Source organism: Budorcas taxicolor, chromosome X (genome assembly GCF_023091745.1).
Source record: "Budorcas taxicolor isolate Tak-1 chromosome X, Takin1.1, whole genome shotgun sequence".
In the NCBI taxonomy this organism is placed as follows: Eukaryota; Metazoa; Chordata; class Mammalia; order Artiodactyla; family Bovidae; genus Budorcas; species Budorcas taxicolor.
In genome coordinates this window covers 81367523-81381440 of record NC_068935.1, presented here as the reverse complement: position 1 = coordinate 81381440, position 13918 = coordinate 81367523, and the positions used below count along the sequence as shown (strand labels likewise).

Genomic DNA, 13918 nt, shown 5'->3' with positions numbered 1-13918 from the left:
AGTGGTCCCATCTCTTTGTATATTTTTTCTTTGGTGGGGGGAGGAAAAGGACCAGAAGAACACAACTTTTCCTAAGGTTTGCTGAAAGCTGCTCCTCCAGCCTTCTCTACCCCCTCGCCCCTCACTAGGAAGCTCCGTTGGCACAGCTTTCAGAACTCTCACCGGCCCAGCCTCAACTCGGAGTCGCTGGAGATCAACCGGCAGTTTGCCAGCCAGATACACCTCCTGCACAAGGGCTCACTGCTGCGGCTCACCACTTTCATGGAGAAGTACACCATCCCCCACAAACAGGGCTGGGTCTGGTGAGTCCTCCTGGGCCAGAATGGCCACTGAGCTGCTTATCCAGGTCTTAGATCCCTCCCTGCCCCACTCCAGGGTCCTGGGAGGGTCACCCTCAGAAAGTGGGTCAGGCAGGCAGAGCCCCTATGTCAGTGGACCAGTGGGATGTGCTGGGAAACTGGAGAGGCCAGCATGACTCCAGGTGCCTTATTTTTTTTTTTTAATCTCAGTTTTTTTTATTTGTTTACTTTACAATATTGTATTGGTTTTGCCATACATTGACATGAATCCACCATGGGTGTACATGTGTTCCCCATCCTGAACCCCCCTCCCACCTCCCTCCCCATCCTATCCCTCTGGGTCATCACAGTGAACCAGCCCCGAGCACCCTGTATCATGCGTCAAACCTGGACTGGCGATTCGTTTCACATGTGATAATTTACATGTTTCAATGCCATTCTGCCAAATCATCCCACCTTTGCCTTCTCCCACAGAGTCCAAAAGACTGTTCTATACATCTGTGTCTCTTTTGCTGTCTCGCATACAGGGTTATCGTTACTATCTTTCTAAATTCCGCATATATGCGTTAGTATACTGTATTGGTGTTTTTCTTTCTGGCTTACTTCACTCTGTATAATAGGCTCCAGTTTCATCCACCTCATTAGAACTGATTCAAATGCATTCTTTCTAATGGCTGAGTAACACTCCATTGTGTATATGTGCCACAGCTTTCTTATCCATTCGTCTGCTGGTGGGCATCTAGGTTGCTTCCATGTCCTGGCTATTATAAACAGTGCTGCGATGAACATTGGGGTACATGTGTCTCTTTCAATTCTGGTTTCCTCGGTGTGTATGCCCAGCAGTGGGATTGCTGGGTCATAAGGCAGTTCGATTTCCAGTTTTTTAAGGAATTTCCACACTGTTCTCCATAGTGGCTGTACTAGTTTGCATTCCCACCAACAGTGTAAGAGGGTTCCCTTTTCTCCACACCCTCTCCAGCATTTATTGCTTGTAGACTTTTGGATCACAGCCATTCTGACTGGCGTGAAATGGTACCTCATTGTGGTTTTGATTTGCATTTCTCTGATAATGAGTGGTGATGAGCATCTTTTCGTATGTTTGTTAGCCATTCCGGGTGCCTTATGTATGTCTGTGGGAGATGCACGTGGGATTTACATGAGTGTGTGCCATGAATGAGGAGGGGGTGAAGGGGAACCCCAGGCCCCCCAGCTGTACCTCTTCTATCCCAATTTCCATGCTACCACCAAGGAGATTATCCTGAAATGCAGCTTTGGTGGTCATTTTCCTGACAAAACCCTCCTCAAAGAATAAGGTCCAGTTTCCTTCCCATCATGATCCTTTCACATTTCAACCCCGCCTCATCTGTCAGGGTCTTTACTCTACCACACCCAAACAACAGCACCATTCAGGCCAGCAGACCAGTCAGCCTTCTCTGAATGTAGAATCTGGTTCCTGCCTCTTTACCTTTGGCCATGCTCTTCTCTCTGCCTGGAATATCTTTTTTCCCCATTTATCCCCTGGGACAATGCCTACCTATCCCTCAAGAACTGGCTGAATTTCTACCTTCCCTCTGAAGCCTTCCCTGACCCGCTAGGTACAGTTACCCTCCCTTGTGGGTCTTCCTTAAGTTCTTGGCTCACTTCTGGCCATATGTATTGTCACTGCCTGTCAATGCAGTCATCTCCTTGACCAGACTGAGAGCTCCCTGTGTTCCTCTGGGACTCCCTAGGACTGGGCCTAGAGTGGGTGCTCAATGAATGTTGACTCTGGGCAGATGACATGTTTCTTATCCCACCTGAGTCCCCAAGACTAGAGACAGTCTCCAAGCTGTGTCTGGGCCTACCCTGTCTCCATTCCTGATCTTTTGTCTCTCCCTTGAATAGGTCAGTCCCCAAGTTCATGAAGAGGAACAAGACACCTGACTACCGGGGCCAGCAGGTATTTGGGGTGCCACCCCTCATTCATGTGCAGCGCACAGGCCAGCCACTGCCCCAGAGCATTCAGCAAGCCATGCGCTACCTGCGTAGCCAGTGCCTGGACCAGGTGAGGCCTTCCAGGGAGCATGAGGAGAGATGGCAATGGGAAAGAAGTCCAAGGTTGAGAGATCGGGGGAGGGGAGCCACTCTGGCCTTCCCCCTGGGTCAGGCTGGCCCAACAGAGACTTCCTGTACTCATGAAGGCCAAAGAAGGATGGACTCAAGTTCCCTCTCACCTGGCTCTGTGCCAGCTTTTTCTCACCCAAGTGCAGTAGCCCCCATCTACCAGGAGCCTACCTTAGCCTAGGACCTTGTTTTCCTATTCGTTCCCCTAAGGCCATCTCTCTCCTTGGACCCAAAGCTATAAAAACCCATCTCTTTGGTTTTTCCACTTCTCTCCTACCCTGCCTAGCAGGAAGCTTGCAGGCTTGGGGGTCTCTGGGGTGGCCTACACTCCTGACACCCAGTCTATGGCTGGCCTCACAGTCTCCTTGCCTCCCCTCCATGGGCCAGGTGGGCATCTTCCGCAAGTCTGGGGTGAAGTCCAGGATCCAGAACCTGCGTCAAATGAATGAGACCTCCCCTGACAACGTCTGCTATGACGGCCAGTCAGCCTATGATGTGGCTGACTTACTGAAGCAATATTTCCGGGACCTGCCCGAGCCCATCTTCACCAGCAAGCTTACTACTACTTTCCTGCAGATCTACCAGCGTGAGTCACCCACCTATCCCCAGTAACTTGCCAGGTTCTCAGCCTTCCTGAATCCTAGGGTTTGTGGAAGATAAACCTTGTGGAGGCAAGTATAGGCATGCCCATGAGCTCAGTGAAAGATTTTCTATGCCGAGTTATAAGGTTGTTAAAGACCACATTCTATTCCCCAAACCCTTTATATGGAAGGATAGACTGAGGCCCTGAAGAAAGGCAGGGACTTCCACAAGGGTACACTTCACATAGAGCTGGGCTTGATCTAGCACCCAGAGTCCACCTTCCCCCTCACCAATTTCACTTTGGGACTGCTGTGCCTTCTGCATTCCTGGAATGCAGAGGCTCTTGGGGAATAAGGAAGCCCTTCTGTCATGCCTTCCTCACAGTCCTCCCCAAGGATCAGTGGTTGGCAGCCACACAAGCCGCCACCTTGCTGCTCCCTGATGAGAACCGAGAGGTACTACAGACCCTGCTCTATTTCCTAAGTGACATTGCCTCTGCTGAGGAGAACCAGATGACAGCCGGTAACTTGGCAGTGTGCCTGGCACCTTCTATCTTCCACCTCAACGTCTCCAAGAAGGATAACCCCTCACCCAGGTGAAACAGGGCAGGGCATGGCAGGGAGGGTTTGGGGCTCATTGGCCTTTTGGCCCTGGTTGGCTGGCATGGCAGTTCCCAGGCATCACCACAAGGGGTCAGTCTGACTCTTCAGGGGCCTGGGGCTAGTTGGATGCTATGAAGCAGGGGCTTGGAAAGGGCTACTGCTGCTGCTGCTAAGGCGCTTCAGTCGTGTCCAATTCTGTGCAACCCCATAGATGGCAGCCCACCAGGCTCCGCCGTCCCTGGGATTCTCCAGGCAAGAACACTGGAGTGGGTTGCCATTTCCTTCTCCAATTCATGAAAGTGAAAAGTGAAAGTGAAGTCACTGAGTCATGTCCAACTCTCGGCGACCCCATGGACTGCAGCCTACCAGGCTCCTCCATCCATGGGATTTTCTAGGCAAGAGTACTGGAGTGGGGTGCCATTGCCTTCTCCATGGAAAGGGCAACAGATAGTTTTGTGTTCAGGACTGGCAAGTGGGCTTCTGGGGAGCTTGTCTTGTGCCCTTGTGCCATCCTCTCTTCCTGGCCCTCTCTTCCTGGCCCTTCCCTCCAGGATCAAGAACAAACGCAGCCTAGTTGGCCGGCCAGGCCCTAGGGACTTGAGTGAGAACATGGCTGCCACCCAGGGCTTATCATACATGATCAGCGACTGCAAGAAGCTTTTCCAGGTGAGTCACTCTAGGCCATGGTGCCTACTTCCCAGACCCAGTAGAACCAACATACCTGACCTTTGCACCCTAAATCAGGGATAGGGCCGATCTTGACCACATATGCCTCAATCTCCTACTTTTAGCTCTTCCCCTGCAGTTTTTCATCTACCATCCCGCAGCAGCCAGACCTCTGCTCCCTTAAAGTGAACCTGGCAGACCCCACAGGCTCTAGAACTGGAGGTCCCTGATCCTCTGCCACTCCCCATGGCCCCCAACCCAGTCTGTGTATGCCCTCCCAGGTGCCTCAAGACATGGTGCTGCAACTGTGTGGCTCCTACAGTGCGGCTGAACTCAGCCCTCCGGGCCCAGCCCTGGCTGAACTGCGGCAGGCCCGGGCTGCTGGTGTAAGCCTGAGCCTCTATATGGAAGAGAGCATCCAGGAGCTGCTGCACAATGCTGCTGAGCGCTTCAAGGGCTGGATGAGCATGCCAGGGCCCCAGCACACGGAGCTGGCTTGCAAGAAGGTGAGGACCTTGCTGCCCAGGCTGGCCATGGAACCAGGGGAGGGGAGCAGAGCACAGGCTGTGTGCAAGGATCCTCAAGGAGGGAGCTGCCCCGCCTCTCATTGTGCTTCTGCATGGAGAATGGAGAATGGCAGGCAGCATAAGAAAGTGAGAAGCAAACGAGACCAGGGCTCTGTCTTAGGGAGCACCTGCTGGCATTACCTTCCTGAAGGCCTGCTCCAGACAGGTCACGACTTTTAGAGCCTCACTCCCATCCCTCCCTGCTCCGCAGTCATGCTGAGCTCCTTACATTTCCACCTTTGTGCTTCTTACCGCTGCTGTTCTTCTGCCAGGACAGACCTGCCCCAAGCATTATATTTCCCCAGCCATTTTCAGCCCTAACTTGATATGCCCCCTCCTCCGTTCAAAGGCTCCAGTCATGCCCCAGGCTGGAGGTTACTTCTCTCTGTCCTTCTTGACATGAGCCATGTTCCTTCTCCAATTCTGATTATAAGTAAGGCCACAAGTCCGAGGTTTGCCATGGTCATAGTAAAAACCCCCTCACAGGATCAGGGTAAGAGGCTTGTACAGGGCCTGGCACATGCAAAAGGCACCAGGAGTGGCAGCTTTTGTTGCTTTGGACGTGCTCTGCTTTCCATGCTAGGTGGGGGAGTTCATTGAGGATGACCATCATCTTCAGTTCCAGAAATTCTAAGTACTATGCCCATTGCTTGGTAGAGCCTAGTAGGCCTTGGAGAATATGTGTCCTGTCATCTTTTTGTGCTCTTGAGCAGGCAGAGGAGCAGAAATCTGGAAAGGAGAAAGAGGACAGGAAACATAGGGCTGGTCTGTCTGGATCTGGCTGGGGTTAGCGGAGTAGCCCTGCAGCCTTCCCTTGTTGGGGGCTGGAGTGAGGGCAGGCCGGTGCCCAGGGGGTGGAGTAGGAGTTCTCCAGGCCTGACAGCTGCCCCTGTCCCCACTCTTGTTGCTCACAGGTGCCAGACGGGCACCCGCTGCGCGTGTGGAAGGCATCCACAGAAGTGGCAGCCCCTCCAGCCGTGGTGCTACACCGTGTCCTGCGGGAGAGGGCCCTCTGGGATGAGGATCTTCTGCGGGCCCAGGTGTTGGAAGCCCTGATGCCGGGTGTGGAGCTGTACCACTATGTCACTGACAGCATGGCACCCCATCCCTGCCGCGACTTTGTGGTGCTCCGGTGAGGGGCTTGAGCTGTCACTCTTCTGTGCTTGGGGGACTGGGGAGGTGGGGAGGAAACCAGTGCTAGGAAGCTGAATGTGTGCATCCCTTCCCCACAGGATGTGGCGCTCTGACCTGCCCCGTGGGGGTTGCCTCCTCGTGTCTCAGTCCCTGGATCCTGAGCAGCCTGTGCCAGAGTCGGGGGTGCGGGCTCTGATGCTCACATCCCAGTACCTCATGGAACCCTGTGGCCTGGGCCGCTCCCGGCTCACTCACATCTGCCGTGCTGACCTCAGGTACAAAGCCCCCTCAGCCCTGGTGTCCCCCCCACCCCGCCCCATGCCCCTGATCCTAGGAGGCAAGTCCTGTCTTCCTTGTCCCTGGTAGGGTCTCAAGGGGAGAACCCACAACTCATGCCTTCCTGCTTCTACCTCCTCAGGGGCCGTTCTCCTGACTGGTACAACAAAGTCTTCGGACACCTGTGCGCCATGGAGGTGGCAAAGATCCGGGATTCCTTCCCGACCATGCAGGCAGCTGGCCCTGAGACAAAGTTGTGAGCCTCAGCCTGATCCCAGAGTGCCACTGCCCAGGCCCCCTGGCACGAAGGCAGTGATGGGGGGATGAGAGCAGAGAGCCCCCAGATGGATGCTGCTCCTAAGGGTAGAGGCAAGGCCATGCAGTCCTCCTTACTTCCTGAAGTTCCTCCATATGCACAAGGGAGTAAAAGAGAATTTCAGTGTCTGGTCTCCATTCCACCTCCACCCCTGAATCTGTGTTCTGCCCTTCTGAGAGAAAGGAGTCGTTTTTAGAGCAGGAAGGACAGCTACTGCCCTCTGGGTCCATGGAGCGACCAGTCAGTCTAAAGTCTTCTCAGCTCTCCTGCCTGTGGGTTGAGGAGGCAGAGAGCCCCAGCTCTCTGCTATTCCAAGAGGTTAAGTCATCCTGTTTGCTGCTAGTGTCCTTTTGAGGTTGGACAGGAGGTTCTGGTCTTGCCTTTGGGCCCAGCATTGATCCTGAACTGGCTTTTGCAGAGAAATTGAACTGGAGTGGACAGGCACAGGGGCAGAGCACAGCACAGCCCCAACCACCATGAGCTGTTTGATTTGTGTAAATAAGATGCTGATTTTTACGAGGCTGATTTAAGGAGGGGGCAATGATGGGTCCCAGTGGGTGATATGACGATTTGGGATAGCTTGGGATGTGAGAGTGGGGAGAACCTTCCTTTATCAGATCTCAAGAGACCAAGGAACCAGTCTCCCCTGACTTGGGCTCCATACTTTATCTGCTACTCTCTAGGGTCCCATGTAGCCATTGGCCATGCACTGCCATGGCTAGTGAGTAAACAGACACTGCACAGGCTGAATAAAAGCAGATGGTGGCGAGGAGACACTATCTGTGTTTGTATCACTTTTTCTGCTCTTCTTGCCTGTGGTAGCAGGCTGATATGACAGCCCCTTCCTCCAGCAGAGACCTGGCCCCTGGTTCAAGCAGCCAGCCCATCAGATGGAAGGGCTTAGTGTCATCTCAGCCCACTGGGACTTGATCCAAACCTGACCTATCCCACCTACCAGTCGTGTTGGTTCACATGCAAAGTCAAATGCCCAACACCAACTGGTGCTTTGTTATTTTTGGCTGAATAAACAGGAGTGGGATGGGTTCCAGCCAACCAGTTGTAATGTTTAAACCTATTTTATTTGTACCTATAAATACTGTACAGTCAGTATTTTATCAATATTAAAAATGTTTATGTACATATAGATAAATATATATATATATATATATATAATACAGACACATCTATCTATCTATATATATACACACACATATTCTATCATGAGTGTACCATAATTTGTGGGTTGGGGCAGAGGTCTAGCAAGCCTCAGGGGGCAGGGCACTTAAGATGCAACAGGGGAGGTGGAGAGCACAGTCCATGTGATACCCCCCAGTGCAACAATAAAGCATTCCTAGAGATGCACTCTATCTGTGTGGTTGTCTTTGTGGAGATGATTGGCCAGGGACAAGGGACAAGTTACGATGCAGGTTCAGTTCAACCTCAGGTTCAGATGTTGTGAACATTAACACAGGACACGAGGGGAGGCTGCAGGAGAAATGGGGAAAGGCCTCAGTCTTTCTCTTTGGGAGTTGATTGGGGCTGGGGGGAGGTAGGATTCCAAGAAGCCAGGGCTTCAGTAGAAGCCACAAACCCTGTTCCCTGACTTGACCAGGTCCCCTATCTGAGCAGCTCCCAAGCATGACTTCATGCATACTAATGATAGCCCTATGGAACGATGCCTTTGGCTATGCTGTCCTTTCTTCCTCTGTTGCATACAGCTCAAGCTGATGGATAAAGAGTATGACCCAGTCTCAGGAAGCGTGGGGACCCTGTTCTACCCACAGGACATGTCTCAGTGCCTCAGGGCAGCCCCTGATTTGGCTCCAGTGACCAGCAAAGAGAGGCCTCCTCATATTGACTTCCTGTAGGAAGCACTTTTTTGGTCACATTGCTGTAGCCATAAAATGCCCAAGCTCTGAGGGGCAGCTGGAGAGAGTATAGGCTTTCCAACCAGTCTATTTGTACCCTTTGAGTCCTGTCGAGCAGCCTGGAGAAAACAAATCCTGCTCACTCTCTTTCTGTCTCTCTCTCTCTCTCTGTCTCTCTCTCAGAACCTCAGCTTCCTCTTGGGCCAAACAGGCCAGTGATCACCTCGTCACAAGTCTGACTTGGTAACTGTTCAGCATGGCCCGTCCCAGTCTGTACCTCTTCCCCACCTGAACAGATCAGGGTACTTGTCAAGTCCCTTTCTCTGTCACCTTCTTCCAGTCTCTTCTGGGTTCAGCCATACATACATATCATTGAACTTTCCTCACTGCTGCTGCCTGGGGGTCTTGGCTAGACCTGGAAGAGAGTGGAGCAGAGGGCCTGTTAGCCCCTTGACTTTGGGAAAACAATGAAGGCAACCTATGTATGATGGTAGGATAGGAGATCACTCAAGCAGCTCTGGTGTTAAGCCACACTGGTGTGAAGCCCAAGCCAGTAGTTTTCCAGGCAGGCAGCTAGGGGACCTTCTGGCACAGTGCTGCCCCACTTGGTCATGGAAGGAGGCCATGGTGATGGTAACAGAGAATGAGGTTGAGCATGCTGTTCATGGGTGGCATGAAATTGACCTCCCAGGTGATGGCCACTAGGAGACAGAAAAGGGTTACAGAGGAGGCTCTTAGAAGGGCCAGAGAATTCTCCTAGTCTTTTCAGCTCTGGACTCTGAGGCCCTGGACCAGTTGCCTGGTGTGGCTCCTCCATGTTTGTCTTTCTGAGAGAGGTAGTACCAAGCAGGGGAGCTTCTCTGGTCTTTAGTGTTATTTCCCTGCGTAAAGCACAGGCTTCCATTCCTCCATCCCTGCGTCTCTGCCTGGCCCACCATGCAGTCTGTGAATGGACTGCCATAGCTTATAGACATGGGGGTAGATGTCATGATGATGAGGGTCACCCAGGCCACTCCCACACATGGCAGGCACCACCCATGGCCATTTGTAACCCTCAGTCTTATATCTTGATCCACCTTGAGTTGGCCTTTCCCTGTTGCCAGAGAATTTTTATCTTCAAATTCTCAACCCGTATACTTCCCCAGACCCACTACTTGAATGAAACCAGACTGTGGGTGAATTTCACATGGGAACTGGACAATCTATCTGCAAGCATCAATTTGTTATTTTCTGTAGTCTCCAGTGCCCTGTTGCCAGAGTGGCTGAGGGTAGATGGTAGACAAACCCAGACAAGATCTATCATCACCAGGTTCTGTGACTTGAAGTCGCACATGAAACCTTTCTGATTTGGTTTTTCTCACAGAAGACAAGGCTAATGACTGTGTCTTGTAAGGTTGTTGTCATAGTTAAATAAACCAATGATTGTGAATATGGCTACACAGTGCCTAGGACATGGCAGACATGAATAAATCATAGTCTCCCCTGACCTGCCTCCTCCCTGCCAGTCAGCCTCTGTGCAGGCCTTGGGCCTGGGTGTGTGGCTGGGTGGGGGTGGGCTACATATGCATATCATTTCCTAACTTGCACCAAAACCCCACCTACCCTTATGACTCTCAGACCCCCACAACCTCGGCTTTCACCATTCTGGACACACTTACCTCTTCACCAGGCTCTAAATATCCTGGTGATCTCTTTGTATCCTAACCACTGATTGGTTTTCACCCTACTTCCTCCTGAAGAATTTGGCCCCATGGGTTGATCTTGCTGCTTTTCTTCCATGCCCTCCTTTCTTATCCTGTCCTCTCTGTCTCACCTTGTTCATTAAGGACCTCGCTGACATCCATTGTTTCAGTTTATACCTCTGTTCAGATGCCCCTACCATCATGACTGAGAGCTCCATCACTTCTTTTGGCTCTGGCCAATATTTCCCACTGTATAAATGGACCTTTCCACCTGGAGGCCCCACCTGCATATGAAACTTAACAGGCTCAAGCCAAACTCACCATCTTCCCACACAGTCTTCTCCCTGCTTCCTGCTCTGTCTCAACTTGTGGTGCTCTCTCTTCCTGGCTGCCCAGCTCAGATCCCCACATCAGCCATGATCCCTCCTTCTTTCTCAACCGATGCATGCATACATCCATTCATTCAAATTCTCATCCATTCTGCCATTCAACATGTAGTGTGGAATGTCAGTTTTTTGCCAGACTTGGCTGAAGCACAGAGAATACATCAGTTAACAAGACTGATAAGATTCTCACCTGCCTTTAGTGCCGTTCTAGTAGATGGATGGGTGGAGGGAGGTGGACAAGCTAACTTCAGCTGTGATAATGGTGATGAAGGTATTAAAATCTGCTGAGGTAATAGCGACTGAGCACTTACTCCAATAGGGTGGTCACAGAGGGCCTTTTTGAGCAGATGATATGGAAGCCAAGACCTGAGCAGAAGAAATGGGCCATGCAAAGATTTAGGGTAAAGAGTTATGGGCAGAAGAAATACTGAGCAAGTACCATGACCTTAAGGTGAAGACAGAGTTGACATTTCCAGGTCAGGGTGGCTGGGGTGCAGGGAGTGGGGGAAAGTGGGAGGTGGGATCAAAGGCGTAGGGCCAGATCACGTGGGCCTAATGAGGAAGTAGCCACATCTGGTTGAGTCTTGCTGCATGGCGTCCCCCTTTCAGCCCCTGCCCCAGTGTCTGCAACAACCCAGGTCACTGTGCATTTCTTTCTACCTGGATATTCAGCAGAGGTCCTTACCTCCTGTCTCTCCTCTTGCACCCTTTTCCACCCATACCCAGTACCAGGTTAATCTTTCTAAAGTCGAGTGTCTTTCTGACTCAAAAACAGTCAGTGCCTCCACTTTCCCTCCCCCTCCAGTTGACTGCTAAACTATAGCATTCAGGACCCCACAGTGCAGCCTTGACCTGTCCACCACATTTCTTCCCCCTTCACTTCTGTTCTCCAGCCATGTCCTGGGCATGCTCCTTTAGTTCCTTTACGTAGGACTATCTTGGACTCAGTAGACCCAGGTTCAAGTCTCATCTCTGCCAGTTCTTAGCTGTGGGGCTGTGGACAAATTATTTAGTCTTCCGGGGCCCCAGTTTCCCTATACATAACTAAAATGAGGTTCAGAGAGATGTGTGAATTACTTAACAAGGTAGGTTGATTATTGCAAGGTACTCTCACCCTCCAGCCTCACCAGTCTCGCAACACTCAGGCCCAATATGTCTCTACAATAAAGTCATTCCCAGAACTTCCAGCAAGATTTGTTCTGTCCCTCCTCTGAGTTGTCATTGCCGTTTGCATCTAAGACCTCCATCTTGCTGATGCCTCATCTTAGGATTCTTTGGGTACCAGTCACATTGCCAGTATCCGCATTAGTTTGGGAGTGCCTGGGATCCAGATCCTGGTGAGATTCATCTCTGAGTCCTTCATAGTGCCCAGCTTGAGGAGGTTGGGAGGTCCAGGGAAGGCATCCAGAGACACAGAAGTGGGATCAAGTCCTGGTTCTGCCACTTGTTAGCAGTGTGAACTTGACTCTCTGAGCCTCATCTGTAAAATGGGTTCAGGAATGCCTACCTCTCTATGGTGTTGCAAGGAACCCACATATCCAGTACAGTGCCCAGTCTAGTCCTAGGCAGAAAGGGACCACTTCCCTGTGTTTACTGTGTAGGCTCCTGTACTCCAAGCCCTTGCTGTCCAAGTCCCACCCCCTGCAACTTGGTTTGTGCTCTTCTATCCTTTCTGTTTACACCCTCAGCTAGCCTCCCCCACCCAGCCTGCCTCTGAGCTCATGAAGTATTTTTTGAGTGGAATTTTATCACATAAAACTGACCTCAAATGTACAAGCCCATCTCTTCATCTAGGCTATGACATCCAGGACAGGGGCCGAGTGAGAGGTGTCTCTGTAGTTCCAGTGGCCAGCACCGGGTCTGGTCTAGAACAGCCAACATCAGGGAGCTCAGGGAGTGTGTACTGAATGCAGTTGAATGCTTGTTTGTAGGAGCAGGGAGACATGAAAGAACATGAAATTGAGGTTGTGGGAATGGGAAGGGGCCCTGGAGCTCGAAGGAACGTGGGGAAGGTTGAGTAAGGACGGCAACAAACTTCTGCCACCCAGGAGGGAGCACATGGATACTGATTGCTGACTCTATACCAGGCCCGTACAGGATATCCTTTAACTTCAAAAGTCCCCTGTGCATTGTTATCATCCCCTTTTCCTGGATGGAGATCTAGAGTCTGAGAGGCAAGGAGACTTACCCTGGGGTGCGCAGCAAGCAAGTGGCTCAGCTGGGACTTCCGCCCAAGGTTGTCTTCTTCCCACTCCCCCCTGAGAGCGAAGTGAGAGGATGCTCCTACCTCTTGCTGGTAGTGTCAGTGTGTCTGCTAGAATGGTGGAGAGGGAACCGGGAGTGGCAAGCATGAGAGCTATTGAACAGGGGGGAAAAGCATTTGAGGAAAGCTGAAACCAGAATGGAGGGCAGAGGCACAGGGCTGCAGGGATGCACACTAGTCACAGAAGTTACTCTCCTCTGCCCCAGGCCACCCCCACAGGCTGCTGGGGGCTGGCCTGCCTGCCCCTAGGATTCCTGCCCTGCCCGAGAAGGGCCGTAGGGTGGCCTTGGGCTGCTGCAGCCTCTAGACAGCTGGATGTTATCTCAAGCTAATGGAAAAGGCCTGGGATTGAGCAGAGACTGGGGCAGCATATGGACTTTCAAGGCCTTGCCTACTTTTGTCTTCATAGGCCCTTCCTTCCTAAACAATATTTTAAAATTGCATTGATATAAAACAAATATTGTCTGGACCAGACTAATCATTATAAATATATCCATTGGCATTATATTCATTTTTCTCTTCTGATAATAAAGTTAAAACATTTTTGTGGGCCCTAGATGCTGAGCCTACAAAACTAATAAGCTGGACCTGGCAGGGAGCAACACAGAAGCTATAAATGAGTAAAAACACCTCTGCTCAGGGAGAGAGAGGTCCTGAGGCCTGCACAGCTGGGTGTCCATCTCTACATTTCTCTTTGGGCACATTGAACAAGAATGTGGACTCCCCTTATCATTTCCCGGTTATACTTCCTAGTCCAGAGAGGCAAGCAAGTTCCTATCAGGGCCTCTAACTGGCTTATATGACCTTAGACAAACTTCTTGCTGTCAGATGACAGTGATTTATGGCCCCAAGCTCCTGACTGGGAGGCAGAGCCCCCAGCTCCTAGCTTCCCCTTTGAGGGGCCGGGGAAGAACTAAGCCCGGCCTAAGACTGGCCTCCTTCCAACAAGCTCCCCCAGGGGCGGAGTCAGCTGAACCAGTGGCTCCAGCTTGTCCCTGGGGTGGGACATGTTGTCCAGGTCACAGAAAAACATCAGCATAAACAAGCACTGATTGTGTAGTCAGAGGAAATGGCCATGTCCTGGTCTGTGACAGCTTTATGAGGAGGGGAAGCAGAGTTGAGGGGAGAAAAAAATGGGGGTGGAGGGGCAGGAGAAGGGAGACAGGGCCCAGGGC

The 13918-nt window shown here is 51.6% G+C and overlaps 1 protein-coding gene across 3 annotated transcripts in view; it reads left to right on the top strand.

Moving 5' to 3' along the window:
- Positions 1 to 7727, top strand: part of STARD8 (StAR related lipid transfer domain containing 8) — a 33106-nt gene extending 25379 nt beyond the window's left edge. For 2 of the 3 annotated variants that reach the window (XM_052663896.1, XM_052663899.1), the window contains 9 exons: positions 129 to 302; positions 2184 to 2343; positions 2790 to 2988; positions 3369 to 3579; positions 4138 to 4252; positions 4534 to 4758; positions 5733 to 5950; positions 6051 to 6227; positions 6371 to 7727. In XM_052663896.1, coding sequence (XP_052519856.1) covers positions 129 to 302; positions 2184 to 2343; positions 2790 to 2988; positions 3369 to 3579; positions 4138 to 4252; positions 4534 to 4758; positions 5733 to 5950; positions 6051 to 6227; positions 6371 to 6488 — 1597 coding nt within the window. In that variant the 3' untranslated portion in view covers positions 6489 to 7727. The remainder of the gene's footprint in view (positions 1 to 128; positions 303 to 2183; positions 2344 to 2789; positions 2989 to 3368; positions 3580 to 4137; positions 4253 to 4533; positions 4759 to 5732; positions 5951 to 6050; positions 6228 to 6370) is intronic. The other variant, XM_052663898.1, reaches the window with a different exon arrangement.
- Positions 7728 to 13918: the final 6191 nt, after the last annotated feature.